The sequence below is a fragment of the Ceratotherium simum genome, chromosome 3 (assembly GCF_057802395.1).
Source record: "Ceratotherium simum simum isolate JZ-2026a chromosome 3, ASM5780239v1, whole genome shotgun sequence".
Classification (NCBI taxonomy): domain Eukaryota; kingdom Metazoa; phylum Chordata; class Mammalia; order Perissodactyla; family Rhinocerotidae; genus Ceratotherium; species Ceratotherium simum.
The window spans coordinates 45,721,073-45,739,597 of NC_141902.1; the positions used below are offsets into that span (position 1 = coordinate 45,721,073).

Genomic DNA, 18,525 nt, shown 5'->3' on the forward strand with positions numbered 1-18,525 from the left:
GACTGGTAGTTGCTAAGTGTCTCACACAGCCACAATAGCTAGAAACATGTGTAGATTGCTTTGGGGAAAAGCTGAAAACCTCCCACTTCGCCTAGGCCTCCATTGATCATTTTATGGGCCTCTACTCTACAAGCGTTTTATAGCAATTTCTGCCCCTTTGGGCATTGCCAACGAGTATGTCTTCTCTGTTGTGTTCTGGCTTATGAAACAGACACAGGTTTGTGATCAGGCACTAGTTAAACCACGACACAACCTAAGTAGGTAAATGGAAAGAAAAGTCAGTGTGCACTGCAATGATGCGGTTTAGCCCAGAGGGACCATGAGAAAAATTACCAAATTTATCTCATAAGCAGTTGGTAGCATTTTGGATATTGCAATCACATTTTACAAGCCTTCCCAGACCACCACTGGGTATCCTACTGATCTGAAAATCTCGTTACTGCCTCGGTAAGCTCTTTTGTCCTCTTAATTGGCACAAACACTTCTTCGCCTTTTAACTTGCAAGCCCACTGGGCGTTACCAATGCTCTCCTCCCTTAGGCACAACAGTGAATCAACTCTAAGATGACATTACAAAAGAGGACAGATGATTTAAGTTATTTAATTAGTGCATGAAACACAAGTTTAATCCTAACTGAGCCTTTGAGCAAGGTCATTTCCTATCATTAAAACAATTTAAAATCAATAATTAAATATAAATGTGAAACCTCAGAATTTAGAAGCCAAAATGAATAAAGCGAATGAAGCAAAGAGCAAGTCAAATGGATATTACTCGAAAAAAATTTATTTTGCTTAGAAATGTAAAAAGATCAAATTAGGCTTCCTATACTTTAGTATGAAAGGAGAACGTACGAAAATCCAGGCCCTTGGTGTTTGAGCAATGGCAAACATCAGATACTTATGATTCCAATGTTGCTTTCATAAAAAAAATTTTTTTTAAAAGACCATGTCGGCCTTCTGGAAGAGATTAAAAGAAAATCAAGAATGCTCTATTGGAAAGACAAAAACAATAGCTCTGTTTGTAACCAATATTACTAAACCAAAATTCTTCAAACTTAAAGTCAGGCAGAGTTTTTTTATTTTATTTGTTTGTTTGTTTTTTACAGGGAATGTTTTATATTAAATATAAGGCTTGACAAAGAACATGAATCCTCAATAATTGTTTAAAGGAGAGAAACCAATGAGGAAATGAGAGTTTTGACCAGTTGCCCTCAAAGTTCAGATTGGGTTGAACAGAACCTCAAACAAGTATTAGAGAGACACTTGAATCTCATGTTTAAACCAGGTAATGTTCATATGAATTCACAGACACTTATTCTTGGGCAAAAAAAGCGTGCCAAAGATCACCCCCTCGCCCTTCAGAAAGCTTTTGGAAAGAAATCATGCAGAATGTATGCATTTGGTAGCCGTAACCTAGGGAATGTCAATGACTCATCATGATTTATGACCTGAGTAAAAAGACCCTTGGAGGAGAAAGTTGGCTACAGAGATGATTTTCCCCTCAGCATCTAAACACAACCCTCTTCCCTGGGGGTAATCGTAAGAGATTCTGATGGTGCCAGATACATCAGAACCTAAGGGAAAGAAACTCTCCGGCTCCTCTTCACGGAACCAGTCCAGTCTCCCAAGGGAAGCAGCCCCAAACTGCAGGGGAGTTAGAGCAGGTTTCCCTTGGTGTCCTAAGCCTTCCTCTGGCCGGAGCTCAGGAGCCCACACTCAGTGGCCCTTTCTCAGCTGCTGCATGTTAATCCACCTGTGGTGAGACTGACCAGACTCCCAGCAGGACGGGGCAGGGTGGAGGGGGTGCCCGTGTGCCAGTTTCCAGACAGTCACTGGCACAGTTTCCTGTGGAACCGCTCTCCACATGCTTTCTATTTCAGAAGTCAGATCAGTTAGCTGATATTCTAAAAATAAGACCCAACCATAGGAAGTGGCAAAAGGGCCATTGTGCTGACCTGAAGACAGAGGCACTTACACTGAGATGGTCTGATGTCAAAGTCAGAAGGTTCTCGTTGGATGGATGAAGTTTTTCAAACAGAATAGTATCTGCTCCTTTGCAATAAAGCTTTATCTGTCCTTCCGGGTTTCGAACTAAAAAGAAAAACATTTGGAAAGTAGATTAAAATCAATGAAATCCATCAAAATTAGACTCCCAGGGCTCCAGCCAGGAAATTTGGAAATGGGCATCATGTTTTAACCAGTAGTAAAATACCCAGTGCCTTTGGGTAGAAGTTCACTACCTAAGTCGCTTGGCTTTATTTCTGTTTTATTAGAAATATTCCATCTCCTGGAATCCTTTGATTTCCCAAACTCAGAAACAAGTGTTTTTATTCTACCTTTTTTTGTGTGTGTACATGAGGAAGATCAGCCCTGAGCTGATCTTCTTTTTCCGATGCATACGACCTTCCTATTTTCCTTGCCTACTATTTCTGAAGGGTTGATACATTTAAATTAAGCCTTCCGTATTGAATAGAATTGACTGCTTTGTTTGCCTGTCTCCTGGTGTGAAATTCAAGATCTACTGTAGGAATCTGCTATCAGTGTTACGCTAAATGATCTCCATATGGAATTCTAGCCATTCAAAACTATGGTTTATGCATCAGTTCCCAGCCCTTGCCGACATATTTCTTTACTCCCTTTACTCCTGGGAAAAGCCCCTTCATTCTTGGTGGTTCATTCCTGGGTCACAATACTGGCTACAAGCCTACCTCACCGAGGGCTCTTAAAATGAATGTTTCTACGTTCCTCCACTGGAAGTCTGTATTAGTCGGGCTGTGTTTTTAACCTGCCCTCCACCTAGGTTTGGGAATGACAGCCCTGACTAGGGTCCCCTCATCTCCAATCCCGAGCCTTCCCCTGGCTGTACTGAATATTACTGTCAGACAAATCTTTCTTCAAACCACAGAATACTTGGCCTACCTTCGTAGGCTTGGTTTTACAACTTGACACATCTTAGGCACTTAATTATTTGTTGAATGAATAAATGAATGAATGAATGAATGACATGGCAATGTATTTCTTCCCAGGAACTGCCTACAATTTGAGACAACAACCTGGGTCACTGACTTCATGGTCTGAACACTGCCTCATCAAGTCAAAGATTATTACATGCTTTCCACTCAGTAGTCCAGGGTATCTGTAAGGCTCTCTTCCAACACCATATTTCAAAAGAATCAATTATTTTCCTGTCACCCTTCTTCACTTCCCAGCTTTCACGCTCATACATAGTAATTGGGAATACGAGGGTGTGGATGATCTTGGCCTTAGTCTCTAATGACACTTCCTTACACTTGAGTTTTCCTAATTCTTTCACTGCTGTCCTTCCAAGTCTCAGTCTTCTCTTGATTTTTTGGCTGCAGTCTCCATTTCAATTGATGACTGAAGCAAGGTAAACAAAATATTTAACAAATTCAATGTTTTCATTGTCTACATTAAAGTTGTGTAGTTCTTCTGTTGTCATGATTTTTGTCTTCTTGATGTTCAGATGAGTCCTGCTTTGACCCTTTCTTCTTTCACTTTCATCAGAAGTCTTTTCAAGTCACTGCTGCTTTCTGCCAGTGAGATGGTGTCATTGCATAGTTTAGATTGTTGATGTTTCTTTCCCCAATTTTCACTCCTCCTTCATCTGAGTCTAGCCCAGTTTCTCATATGATATGTTCTGTGTACAGATTAAACAGATAAGGGAATGAAATGCACCCCTGTCTGACACCTTTGCCTGTAGGAAACCATTGTCTCTCCATATTCTGTCCTGACAGCGGCTTCTTGTCCACAATACAGGTTACGCACCAGGACAATCAAGCGTTGAGCGTGCCCATTTCTTTCAGAGCAGCCCATAGCTTTTCAGGCTCCACGCAGTCAACGGCTTTACTGTAGTCTATAAAACATAGACTAACCTTCTTCTGAAATTCTTTGGGGCATGCCAGCAGCCAACGAATAATCGCAATTCGATTTCATGTGCCTCTCCCTTTTCAAAATCCCGCTTAGACATCAGGCATTTCTTGTTCCATATGAGGTAAAAGTCTTTGTGGCAGCATCTTGAGCATCACTTTACTAGCGTGGGAAATTAGAGCAGTGGTTTTATATTTCCTGCACTCCTTGGCATCTCCTTTCTTAAGAATTAGGAAATATATTGAGTGTTTTCAGTCTGTAGGCAATTGTTTTGTTTTCTGTATTTGTTGGCATATTCTTGTTAGGATTTTGACAGATTCAGTCTCTGTGGCTTGAAATAATTCTATCAATATTCCATCTACCCCTGGTGACACTTCTTCCCAGTACTTTCAGGGCAGCTTTCACTTCAACTTTCTAAAATTATGGGTCCTTCCCCATAGGAATCTTCTTCAAAGGAATTACCCTTAGTCAACACAATCTGTGCTAGCTTCCCCCTGGCTTGAATAGATCTAATGCACCCTGGAAACCTTCTGCACTGAGACTTGTCTAGGGCTTGTCAGCTCTTCTCAGACCCTTGATCAACTCTCCTAGTTGCCAGAACTCATGCAGTTTTTCTTGTACTCTGGATCTAATTGCCCAGATTGCGGAAAAAGAGAGAGAAAAATATGCAATCTATATAATTGTTCAAGTAAGAGAAAAACATTTAGTCCTAGGAAAGGCTTTATCTTGCTTCTCTTCTACAGCAATCTAATTTAATAATTTCCCCCGTATTTTCTCCCTTCTATCACCAGAGCTATAAAGGCAAAGTATGGATATCCTACATTTGCCAGTAAGACTTCTCTATGACTGTTTTTTATAGTCCAGGTTAGGACATCAGTTCTCAAACTTTTTGGTCCCAGAACCCCTTCACACTCTTAAAACTTCATGAGGACTCCAAAGAGCTTTTTTATGTGGGTTCTATCTACCAATATTTACCATATTAGAAGTTAAAACTGAGAAATATTATTATGTCAAGTCTTATGATACTAATTAATTATATTACTATAACAATAATTATAATAATAAACATATTACATATTAACATAACATATCTATGAAAAATAACTATATTTTCCAAAGCAAAAAAATTTAGTTTGAGAGTGGCATTGTTTTACATGATTACAGGTCTCTTTAATGTCTGGCTTAATAGAAGACAGCTGGATTCTCATATCTGCTTCTGCATTCAATCTGTTGTGATATCACACATCATATGGCTTTTGTAAAACTCCACAGTATACTTAGGAGAAGAAGAATGAAAAACACAAATAACATTAGTATATTACGAAAATATTTTTCTCCTTGCTCATCCTCTGAAAAACTCTTAAGTTTTCTTAGGGTTCCCCAGACCACACATTGAGAACCACTTGTCTAGGGACATCATAGACTGATTCTGATTTGTGCTAATCCCTTACCATCTCAGTTTCTACATGTGAAAAGGAGATGTTTAAACAATCTAACTTCTTTTTTGTGTGTGTGTGTGAGGAAGATCAGCCCTGAGCTAACATCCATGCTAATCTTCCTCTTTTTGCTGATGAAGACCAGCTCTGAACTAACATCTATTGCCAATCCTCCTCCTTTTTTCCCCCAAGCCCCAGTAGATAGTTGTATGTCATAGCTGCACATCCTTCTAGTTGCTGTATATGGGACGCGGCCTCAGCATGGCCGGAGAAGCAGTGCGTCGGTGCACACCCGGGATCCGAACCCAGGCCGTCAGTAGCGGAGCACGCACACTTAACCGCTAAGCCACGGGGCCGGCCCTAAACAATCTAACTTCAAAGATCCTTTCTAGCTCTATAATTTTTTTAAACAATGAAGATTTTCCATATCTGACGCCTTCTCTTAACCCAGCATTAGCCCTTTAAACTTGAGTTTGTGCAAATCCAATTTCATGGAATCCTGCTTAATTTTACTCACTAAAATTTTAGTTAGCTCAGCAAGTTTTATATCTCTTTTCATTCAAGGCTTCTAGTCACTTCTGCTAGGAAATCTCAAGGCTGATAAAATCTCAGTCATTTCAGAAGTTAGCCTTTTAAAATAAATTTAAAAGAATATAACAGTTTGAAATGGTCAAGATAACATGTGGGCAGAGTCTGGACAGAGGTCATAGATTTTTGGTTATAGAATCTTCCCCCATTGCCTGTCCTTTGAATATTGGTGTTCTTCAGAGATTTACCCAGGATCTACTTCTCCTCCCATCCTTCATACTCTCCATGGGAAGTCACATTTTTTTCTATGGCTTCAGGTTCCATTGACAGGATGATTGCTCTCAAATGTATATCTCCTGCCCAAATCCATCTCCAGCACTCCCTTCTGAGCTGTATATCCAACTACCAACTGGATATCTCCTTTTGGATGCACCCAGGCACATCAAACTCAAACTGGACACATTATCTTCCCCCAATAACTAGCTACCCCTCCTATGACCCCAGTCTCAATAACCAGCTTCACTATCCACTCAGTCTCCCAAATCAGATATCAGGCCATCACTCAAAGCTCCTCCCTCTCCACCACCCATTCATCCAATCAAAGCCATGAGTTTCTCTCTGCCACCTTCTTTCTTGCCTAGTTTATCACATTAACCTAAATGGTTTTACTCATTCCAGTCCTGCTTTCCTCCTAACTCTTCTGTAATCCAGCTAGAGTCATCTTCACACTACTGCTTAGAATCCTGCAATAACTTCCCTCTGCCCTTAGATCAAGTTCAGACTCCTTAACATGGTGTAAACAGGGATCATCAAGATTTGCCCCTTTCCAGCCTATTTCCTACCCTGCTTCACCATCTTCTCCTGGATGCAACCACACAGAACATTTTTCAATTCCACATTCCCCTTTAGCTTCAAGTCCCTGGAACATGGTAGGCACTTAATAAATATTTGCTTAATTGAGTTGAATTATAATTATGCAAAATTCATTGAATGTGGCAGGCTCTTGCCCCAGAATGAAAGTACAACCGATACTGAACTATATTTATGATTTAATGAATGATAGCCAAAAAAAAATGAAAGGAGGAGGAGGCAAGGGAGAGGCAGAAGCAGCAGCAGGAGAGGCAAATGTCTGAACCTTCACATCAGGGTGTTGTCCCCATAGGCCAAGCCCTGTGACAGTCATGAGACTAGCATTGTTTTTTTGCCTTGTTATCAAAAAGAGACTTTTCTACCCTAGTGGAATCCCTCTTTCGAATTCCTCCTGATTAAAAACCAAACAGAACCAAAATAAAGCCCACTAGCTTCCATGCCTTCCGTGGTGGAACATTAACCTTTCTTCATATGGCATCCATTAAGGCAAACATCTGATGTTTGTGGTTAAGCTGCGATTTCTCCACAGCCTGTAATGGTGACTGATGCTGGGGAAAAGCCAAAATTTTCCCTGTGTAGCAATCTTAGGTTCTTGCCAACACCCTCAGAGCAAAGAGAAGTCAGTTCTGGGCCAACCCAACATGAATAATACCTCCCCTGGAGCTGTAAATAGAAGGTAGCTCCCGCTGATACAACATTAGGCCAACAGCTAGAGCAGCACATGTGCTCATCAGCAACGCTGATGATGACTGCCTACAGTGTGTTGTCAAAAAAATAAAAATAAACATCCTCAGATGATGTTTGGTTTTTACCTGCTGAGAGCAATCTCCTAGGACTAGTCTCCAGTAGTCAGAGACCATAAACCTACCATTATGTACATACACGTTTTCCACAGTAGAAATTGATTTAATACGATGATTACGATACTCATATAATCAAACTAATGGGTTAAATTTTACTTAACAAACATTTATAGAAAACCTACTATGTGCTAAGATCTGTGCTTGGCCCTGAGCAGTTTAAGAAGACTAAGGCATAGCACCTGCCTTCAGGTAGCATGCACTCTAACAACTGGGAAAGTCATGAGCATCACAGGACTGGTATCACACTAGCGTTATGAACAGGGTGCTCTGGGGAACAAAGGAGAACGTGGTTATCGGATAGTAGGAAAAGAATTGAGAGAATGGGTGATATTTGAATTGAACATTACCAGATGAGTGGGAGTTTTCCAAGAAGAGAAGTGGGCAAAAGGAGAGTTCTAGATAGAGTAAATAGTACATGCAAAGGGTGTAAAAGTGCACATTGCATGCTGGGAACGGTGAGGTCTAGTGAGCACAAAGTTTTGGGAAGTGGAAGAAAAGAAGATTGAGGTCAGATTGCAAATAATCTTGAATGTCATGCTCAGGACTTTATCCTTTAAGTTCTAGAAAGCTAGCGTGTTGTCAAAAACATAAAAATAAACATCTTCAGATGATGTTTGGTTTTTACCTGCTGAGAAAAAAAACTCTGTTTTTTAAATAGGTGATAGCAAAATCAGGCCAGTGTTTTAGAAAGAATACCCCGGTGTCAGCATAGAGGATTATTTTAAGGGGGAACAGTTTTGAAGATATTACAATAATATAAGCAAGCAGTTGACAAGAGCCTTAACTAAGTCGGTGGTACTGGAATTAAGAGAAGAGTACAGAAGGTTTTTACAACAAAAAGGATTTTTTAGGCTATTTTAAGAAAGATTACTCTGTTGCCTTGAGGAGGAAAGACTTAGAAACAGGGTGACCTCTGAGGATCCTGTAGACAAGATAAGAGATGTTGAGGTCTGAATAAAGAGAGCAGCAGAGAAGGAGACAGATTTGAGAAATGCCTCAAACATCTCTGGGGAAAATAATGAGTAGTATTTGAGAATCTATTAATCTAGGGAAGTGGTCCCCAAAGTGTGGTCCCTTGACCAGCAGCATCAACATAAGCATCATCTGGGAGCTTGTTAGATATGCAAATTTTTAGACCCTGCCCCAGACCTACTGAATCAGAAACTCTGGGGCTGAGGCCCAGCAACCTGTATTTTAACAAGCCCTCCTGGTAGTTCTGATGGGAGCTAAAGTTTGAGAATCACTAGCCCAGGGGAATAAAGGAGATGGAGGTGTCAAAAGCAAGTGAGCTATTATAGGGGTTAAGAGACTAGACTTTGGAGAAAGACAAACCTGGGTTCAAATATTTGCTTTGCATCTTACCAGCTGTGTAACAAGTTGTGTGACAATTTTGAGCAAGTCACTTAAAATCTTTGAGCTTTGATTTCCTCATCTCCTAAATAGGGGTAGTATACTATTGCAAGAATTTAATAAAATAATTCACTGTAAAGTGTTCAGTGCACTGACAGGCATACATTAAAAGGTAATTATTAACAATTTTAATAAGGACTATACAAAGAACAATAGCCATGAGATAGATGAGGTAACCATAGTACAACCCGGCACAGAAGCCAGGAGAAGGCTGAGAATGTGTGTGGACCTCAGAGAGACTGAAGCTGAAGAGCTGTAGAGGAAGGTCACAGAACACAGACAATAGCTACCACCATGGGAGCGCTCAACATTATCCAAGAAGAGCACAAGAAGCGATAAGAGAAAAGGACACCAGCACTGAACAGTAGGATGGAGAGTGGTCAGCAAAGGAGCTTAAGAAAGAAAACAACAGGACAAGAGGAGAACAAGGAGCCAGTGAAGTCATAGAGGCCAAAAGAGGAGTGGTAAGAGAAGGTCAACAGTCTCAAATATCGCTAAGTTAAATAGATAGATGATAGATAGATAAGGAAGGCCATTGCACTGGGCAGTTGTGAGGCAACTGGCAACTTCTGAGAATGCATCCCTCCTTGAGAGGTAGAAGCAGAAGACCAACCCTAATGGGCTGAAAGAGAAAGAAGGGTGAGGAGAAAAAACTGACCTTGAGAAATTAAGCCGTGATGGAAAAAAGAAAACGGGGTGGCAAAATCAGTGGAGGTCAGAACATGGACAATATCTTTCAGGAAACCGGATGATAATAGGGCCATGGGCTGAAGAAAGAAGCCAGTGATAAAGAAGAAATCAAAGACGCAAGCAAGGGAGAAGGGAGCAAGGAAGGAAGGAAAAGGAATGGGACCAGGCAGAACCTTCAACTTTGAAAAGGAACAAGAGCAATTTTTCTCTAAGGCAGGAAAAAGAATGAGTAGTTATAGCTTGGAGATGAAGAAGGAAGATGGGGAAAAGAGTCAGTCTAATGATGTGCATCGACTCCATTTTTTTTTTGGAGAAATAGGAGATGAATTTAGCTTCTAAGAGTGAAGGAGATCATGACAGGGCTGAGGACTTGAGGAAAGGGCAGAGGTTTAGAACATCTGTTATAAGGACTGGAAAAAGGAGCAAAGTAAGAATGAGAGGGACATTGAAGCAGCACTGAGCGTTAGCACAGAGTTAGGAAAGCAAGGAATTGTTGTGCTGTTAAATACAATATTAGGTGATCATCTCTAGCAATGCAGGTAAACAGAGGAAATGGATAATAATGAGAAGGCTGATGATGATGTTCACAAATCAACAATATCAACAGCAACTAGCATGTGCCAAGTAATGCAGGAACTCATCCTGAGCCAGCGTTGTGTAGAGATTAAGCGAATGGGCTTTGCAGTCAGAGTTCCCAGGTTTGAATCCTAGCTATTCCACTTCAAGCTCTGTGACCTTGGGAAAGTTACACAACCTCTCTGTGTCTCAGTTTTGTTATCTTTAAAATGGTCATAAAAATAATAGTGCTTACCTTATAGGGTTGTTGTGACAATTAAATCAGTTAATTCATGTAGAGCATTTAGAACAGTATTGGACACACAATAAGCCCTTGTTAAATGTTAGTTATATTTATTACTACAGTGTTGAGGCTGAGTTGAGGATGACAGTTCACAAAGTTACAAAAATATCACAACTCTCAGTGTATAACCAAGAGTGAAACCATCCCTGAGAAGCATCAATATAACCACAGTACTATCAAAAGACCAAAAATAATCTCAACTACCAACCATACCTATGACAGACATCCTTTTTCTGATATTGTTGAAATCCAAAAAGGCAAGCAATTGGTAAGTAACTAGTGTTCCCAATTCTTCTATGGTTATCGTTTCTGGGGTCCGAGACTTAAAAATGAACCCAAAATTTCTTGCAGCAGTCACTAGAGCCCCTTCATCAGGTGACTGAACTTGGTAAACCAGCTGTCCTAAAAGGAAAAGAAACAAATGTATTAAACAACCAAAACAGTATATTAAAGAAAAAGGGCAAAGAAACAAATGTATTAATACTAAGTAAAATTAAATGTAGTAATAACTAACATTCATAGAATGCCAATACCAACTCCAACTCATTCTATAACAGCTAACTCACATGTCAGCTCTAGAAATCAGACCTTTTCTACTCACAAACCAGCTGGACCAGGTGCCTGTCCTGTGGGATATCACAGGACACCATGCATACCACCATCATAGCCCTGGTCATCTTAAGGAAAATACCCATTCCTGAGTCTGCCTCTCCACTATGCTGACAGTTTCTTAGGTCAGAGACCATATCTTTGTATTTTCGGTGACTAGAGGTGTGCCATGAAAGTTTCACAAACTAAAACACTTAACGTATATTAACTTACAAAATCCTCATGGCAAGCCTTGAGGATTATTAAAATTATTAGTTCCATTTTATACTGGTGAAACCTATGCCTGAAGACGTTATGTGATTTTGGCAAGATCACACAACCAAAGAGTGATGGAGAAAATATTCCAAATTCCACTTCAGTCTGCCACTAATGACGACTTTATGAGAACACATACAAGAAATCCCTTGAAATGTAAGGAATGAAACCAGGATGTTAATTCGTGGTACCTGATATTGTGTATGTGTTGGAGTGGGGGTAAGAGGGGAGAGGAGAGAAAAAGAATAAAGTAAGCAAAAAAATCCATAAAAATACAGTTTAAAAAACAGTCCATCTGTATAAAGTAAACCCTTCTATAGAAAATTATATTATCTTTTTACATAAAAATAAATTAGAAAAAGTAGGCAGAGCTAGATCCATATTTACTGATTTATAGTGATGTCCAGGATAAATTAAGAAAACAATTTGCATATTAATGTATGTACTATGATTTATTTTCATCAAAAACAAACAAACCTTCTACATATCTTCACATATTCATATATATATGAGCAAATGGAAAGAGTGAAATGATGCACACCAAACGTTACCATTGGTTACCCTTGTAGGGGTGAGATTAGAGGCGTTCGGGGAAGAAATTATTAGCTTTGTCTTTATAAATCTTTGTATTATATGGTTTCACTTGATACAATAGGCATAAATTAATTTTTGAAATTCAAAAAAGGAAAAAAATTAAAGCAATTACTTGATTTACCTAGGAAATGATATAATAACTTCCACTTCTGGTGACCTGGTGAACTGGATACCAGGATTAACCTCCCCTGCTACTAACAACTACAGATTCTGTATAAAATATTTTAGTATTTTTCAATGCATTCATGAACTGGCAAGAAAGCAAGAATTATTCAGAGAGAAATAGATACAAATGGACTAAAGGATGCGCTGCAGCCAGCTTTTGTCTTGAGGTCATTTTCTGAACCAGGAGAACTCGATCCTTGGTTTCCAGACTCTCAGGGCTCGGGTCAGAGAAGACACGGCCCAGGGTAAGAAGCCTAACAGGAGACCACTTCTTAAAAATGGGTTCCCAAAAGGCTACTCTCTCAGAATAAGGGTAAATTGGAAATCAGTGCCCCCTTTAAGAGTGCCTGTAAGGAAGAGTGCCTATCTATAAACGGAAAGAAAAAAAAAATCTCCGCTAAAAATATATAATCAAAGACTGACTCCCATGCATATTTGCATCCTAAATTCACAATATCTGGGACTCGAAAAAAATCAAGCTGAAAATTTAGTTTAATATGTTCCTACATTAGAGCGCTGACTGGCAAATGCTAATCTTTTCTGGAGGAATCAGCCTTCATCTCATGACCCAAGGAATTTCTAGAAATAAAATTCCAAATAAAATGGTCATCTCACAGTGAAAAATCATTAAAACCACAATAAATAAGACACAATTAGAACCAACAGAAAGAACAAAGAGAATAAAATCTGCAAAAACTTTAGATATTGGAATTCTCAGAAATAGCACATACAAATATTTAATGGATTTCAAGAAATAAAAGAGGCATGAAATTAAGGAGATTTGAAAAAGAATTAAACACCTTGTAGAAATTAAAAATCAAAAAGTGCAAATTAGATACTAATGGAGAATTAGTGTACTGGAAAAAAAATAGAGAAAATTCCAGAATATATCCGAAAAAGACAAAGAAATGGAAAAATGAGAAAATTGTTAAAAGACATAGAGAATAGAGTGAAAATATCTGACATTGAAGATCTAATATGAGAGGGAAAATGAATCAGAGGCAATACTTGAAGAACTATATGGCTGAGGAAAGTCCAGAAGCGATAAAAGACGACGTCTTATAGATTCAGGAATCTCAGTGAATCCCAAGCAATATAAATTCTTTAATAATTCTCACCTGTACTAAGAACATAAAAGATGAAGAAATCTTAAAAGTAGCCAGGGAAAAAAGACTCATTACCTTCAAGCCACAATTAGACTGACAGATAACATACAGTAACAGACATAGCAGCCAGAATACAGTGCAATATCTACAATGTGCTGAGAGAAAATTGTCATTGTAAATTTCTACACACAGCAAAACATCATTCAGGAATAAAGATGAAATAAAATTGTTTTCAAACAAAGTTTTTGAGAGTTTACTCTCAGTAGGCTCTCCCTAAAGGGAATTCTAAAAAATATGCTTTAGGTAGCATATATGCTACCTAAAGATCAGACGTGGTACAAGCATTAAAGAGCATACATGTTAATAAGTACATGGATAAATCTAAGCAAACACTGACTATAAAAACAATAAAAATAACATCTTGCGGGATTAAAAAAGAAAACACATGACAAGAGTACTATACAAGTCAGGACAGTTTGATTAGTATTGAAGGATTCTAGGTCTTCATTTTGTTCAAAAGAAGGCTTAGACTTTGATAAGTTAATTATGCTAAAATTTCTAGGCTAACCACTAAAAGAATACAAGTAAGTGTATATTATTTTCAAAGAATCAGAAGTAAAAATAAACTAAATCCATAAGACAAAAAAATAAGAGACTAAGAGACAAAAGATGGGGCAAATAAAAAATACAAAACAAGATAGTAGAAATAAATCTATCAATAATTATATATTAAACACTTAAAATCTAAATATATCAATAATCAATAAAGGTAACTGGATTAAATGTTCCATTTAACCTTGGTTTTGTCAAACTAGATATTCTTTTTAAATGTCAAAAATATGCCATTTAGGGGCCGGCCCGGTGGCGCAAGCGGTTGAGTTTGCGTGCTCCACTGCAGCAGCCCGGGGTTCGCTGGTTCGGATCCCGGGCACGCACCAACGCACCGCTTGTCGGGCCATGCTGTGGCGGCGTCCCATATAAAGTGGAGGAAGATGGGCATGGATGTTAGCCCAGGGCCAGTCTTCCTCAGCAAAAAAAGAGAGAGGAGGATTGGCAGATGTTAGCACAGGGCTGATCTCCTCACAAAAAAAAAAAATATGCCATTTACAAGAGATGATTTAAAACAAAGAAAAAGATAGATTGGCAGGAAAGAGTGAGAAAAGCTAAACAATGTGAATACTAACAAAAGGAAAACATATATAACTATATTATTATCAGACAGAATAAACTTTAAGGCAAAAATATTACTAGAGATAAAGAGGATCGATATATACTAACAGAAGTTTTAATTTAAAGAAGACATGTCTAAACTAGCATCTAACTAATAACATGACCATAAAGCAAACACTGACCGAACTACAACTAGAACTAGACCTTGTACCTATATTATAGTTGATGATTTTAACATACTCTCATTAACTGAGAAATCAAGTAGTCAAAATAATCCACTGAGGTAGAAGATTGAACAATACAATTAACAAACATTATCTAATGGATATATTTAGAACTCAGTACCCAATAACTGTAGAACGCACATTCATTTCAAAAGCACACATAAAACATTTATGGAAATTGAATACTACCAGGCCATAGAGCAAGCTTCAAAAAATTTTAAAAGAGTGATATAATAAGGCAATAAGAAAAAAAACTTCTATATTTTTTATCTCTTTAATTGCCAACCACTAAAACAGAAAAAAAAAATCCTATTGAAGCACTTGTACTTTCCACTTTCCTACTTCTGAAATTTCATCCTGACAAAGGGAAAGAGAACATCAACTTCCCTCAGTGATTTCTCCATGAAACAAACAGTACACACTTAAAATAAAAGCAACACCCTCAACTACAAATTATACAATTAGATAATTTTGTTTTCTAGATTTAGGTTCTGTCCATTTCCATAACTAACATTTATATAAGAAAAGTTTATATTTTTTAATGTACTTTAACATACACGGACTTAAGTTATCTATCCTATAATTAAAGCTTTAAATGGAGAGCAAATGTAATTTCCTCTTACTCAGTGATGTAATCCTTCACTTAGAATGTAATATCTCAAAGCAAGAGACAGAAATAGCTGAAAGGATACATAACATTTACCTCTCTTCACTTCAAAATGCCCTTATATGGCAGAAGAAATATTAGCCAATATCCACTAGAATGGGTAAAATTTAAGAGTGGTAATATTAAATATTGGTAAGAATGTGAAGGTACTGGAACTCTTATACATTGATGGTAAGAATGTAAAATGATACAATCATTTCTGGAAAATAGTTGGACAGTTTCTTATAAAGTTAAACATACCTACACTGTGATCTGGCAATTTCCATTCCCAAGTATTTACCAAAAACAAATTTGTTAAATATTATTTTTAAGGAAATAAAAATGTTTATGGAAGCTTTACTTATAACAACTCAAAGCTGGAAACAACCCAAATGTGCATGAACAAAGGAATGGAAAAAAAATGTAGCATATTCACACAACGGAATATTACTCAGTAATGAAAAGAGAATGCAATAAAAAAAGAATGAAATATTGATTGATACAACAACATGGATGAATGACAAAAACATTACGTTGTGTGAAAAAAGCCAGACACAAAAGAACATATATTGTATGATTCCATTTATATGAAGTACAAGAACGAGCAAAACTTATCTTCGATGATAGGAATTAGGGCAGTGGTTGGTTGGGCAGGGGTTGGGGGTATGGACTGGAAAGGGACATGAGTAATCTTTCTGGAATGATGGAAAAGATTTATGCCTCGATCAGCGTGGTGGCTTCATGGGTATATATAATTGTCAAAAATCATCAAACAATACACTTAAGATCTGTTTCATTCATCTAATTACATCATAATATGAAAAATTTTTAAATGATACCAGAAAAGAAGAATGAAAATCACCAATAAACTAGAAATTTGAGAAATGGCTGCAAGATAAAAAATAGATTTGATCAATAAAGAAATAAAAGGGAGGGCCCAGCCCGGTGGCGCAAGCGGTTAAGTGCGCACTCTGCTGCGGCGGCCTGGGGTTCACCGGTTTGAATCCCGGGCACACACTGACCCACCGCTTGTCAAGCCATGCTGTGGCAGTGTTCCATATAAAGTGGAGGAAGATGGGCATGGATGTTAGCCCAGGGCCAGTCTTCCTCAGCAAAAAAAAAAAAAAAAAAAAAAGAGGAGGTTTGGCAGATGTTAGCTCAGGGCCAATCTTCCTCACAAAAGAAAAAAAAAAGAAATAAAAGGGAAAAACACAGCTCAAAGCATTTGCGATTGAAAATGAATACAGAGGTAAGGGCAACACCAAAGATCCTCCAGGGCCAGCCCGGTGGCGCAAGCGGTTAAGTGTGCATGCTCCGCTGCAGCAGCCCGGGGTTCGCCGGTTTGGATCCCAGGAGCGCACCAACGTACTGCTTGTCAAGCCATGCTGTGGCGGCGTCCCATATAAAGTAGAGGAAGATGGGCATGGATGTTAGCCCAGGGCCAGTCTTCCTCAGCAAAAAAAAAATAAAATAAAATAAAAGAGGAGGAGTGGCAGATGTTAGCTCAGGGCCGATCTTCCTCACAAAAAAAAAAAATCTTCCAAACTCAAAGGGAACAAATGAGAAGTGCAGAAGTGGTCTTGGGCATCATTAGTAAAATTACTTGAAGAATTCCACTCAGCACTCGGGACCATTTGGGCTCCTCCTCCTGCCAGCTGACTCTGAAAAATAGGCTACAGTGACATTTGCCCCCAGGATAAAACCTTGACAATGCTCTGCCACATAAAGTGTATAATCTACCTAAGGAAACAAAGATCTGAGTGCTGGGGCTGGAGACCAAAACTGAGAAGAGCCTGAAGTGGCTTCAGGATTCCACAAGGTTAAGACAAAGAAAAAGAGGGAAAGGAAATCTATGACTCTGATATTCTCTTCCAGGCCAGGCCTCAAGTACAACTCTCTCTCAAATGGGGGCTCTGGCACAGAATCCTAGCACTAGATCTGAAAAAGTAAGATAGTTAACACCAGGTAGCCTATGAATCTGAGGAGGGAGGGACCCCCACACCCAGAAGACGAGCTATGTGTTCTGCATCTCCCACAATCTTGGGAGACAGGCCACCATAGTCATCTACATTCACCAAGAGGCAAGCAGGGATTCTCAAACACAACTAAGAACAGGCAACCACAAATCATCCAGCACTCAAGAACAACATGAAAATTAGACACAAACCTCAGAAAGCACCATTCCATAAAATGAAACATAACAGAGGAAACAAAAGAAAATTTCAAATTAACTATAATTAATATCCTCAAAGAGATCTAAGAAAATATCATAACATTAAAATAAAAACAGATTGCTATTAAAAGAAAAGAATTTTGGAAATGAAATAAACTCAAAGGCAGAGATAAAAGAAACTCACTTAAAGGCATTGTGATATCCTCAAATGAAAATATAATAAATTATTATTGGAATTAGTATTATAAAGACCAGTTTAAATCATAAATATAATTATGAATCCTCACAGCAATTAAAACCAGAGGAATGGGTTAGTCTAGCATTATCAAAGACAAAACTATGATTTGAATGTAGTCCCAATGAGGAAAAAAAAGAAAATAAATATATATAGAGACAGAGAGAAAACATATACACAAGTGTATGTATGCACATATATATATATACACACACATATATCACACACACATACACAGTCTATAGTCTACATGGAATAAATTTCACTTCTGAGTTGAAATTACTTGGGTGGTAATTTGTACTCAATAGTGGGTAACAGAAAGAAAGAAAACTTGTAAAGGGAATAGACTGCGCTCGATTGGAGCAAGAAGCCAATTCACCATACCATTAGCTACCTGCCTCATCACTTTAATGTTCAAGCGGCCCAGCTGATTTTGTTCTATTCTACAAAACCTGAGCTCTAAACAACCATCTTACTAGCGTGAGAACTTGTTCATAATAGTGACTAAATAATAATATTCTACTATCAGTGTAAATCTATCCCCATTACTGGGAAAATTCATTCTAAGCATATATGCCTGATGGGCATCTGCATCTATTAGATGTGCACGTTACTAACAAGAGATTAGTGACTCAACTGTATTTCCCTATTTGTCCTGGCTACTAGGAAGCTCACAGTCAAACAGAGTGCTCAATCGTAAGAAGTATTTCATGCCCTTTAACTGGCATATTTGGGCCCTCATCTTTCCATTGCTCCTACTTCTTTGTCTTTGTCTTTTTCTTTCCCTTTAAGTTTCTCCATATTT

At 38.3% G+C, this 18,525-nt stretch overlaps 1 protein-coding gene across 1 annotated transcript in view; it reads right to left on the reverse strand.

Moving 5' to 3' along the window:
* ATP8B4 (ATPase phospholipid transporting 8B4 (putative)) overlaps positions 1-18,525 on the reverse strand; it is a 107,220-nt gene that overhangs the window by 59,294 nt on the left and 29,401 nt on the right. Inside the window, exons 8-9 of the mRNA XM_087429075.1 lie at positions 10,757-10,945; positions 1,975-2,090 (exon numbers count right to left, since the gene is read on the reverse strand). Of these exons, the coding sequence (XP_087285201.1) occupies positions 1,975-2,090; positions 10,757-10,945 (305 nt within the window). The remainder of the gene's footprint in view (positions 1-1,974; positions 2,091-10,756; positions 10,946-18,525) is intronic.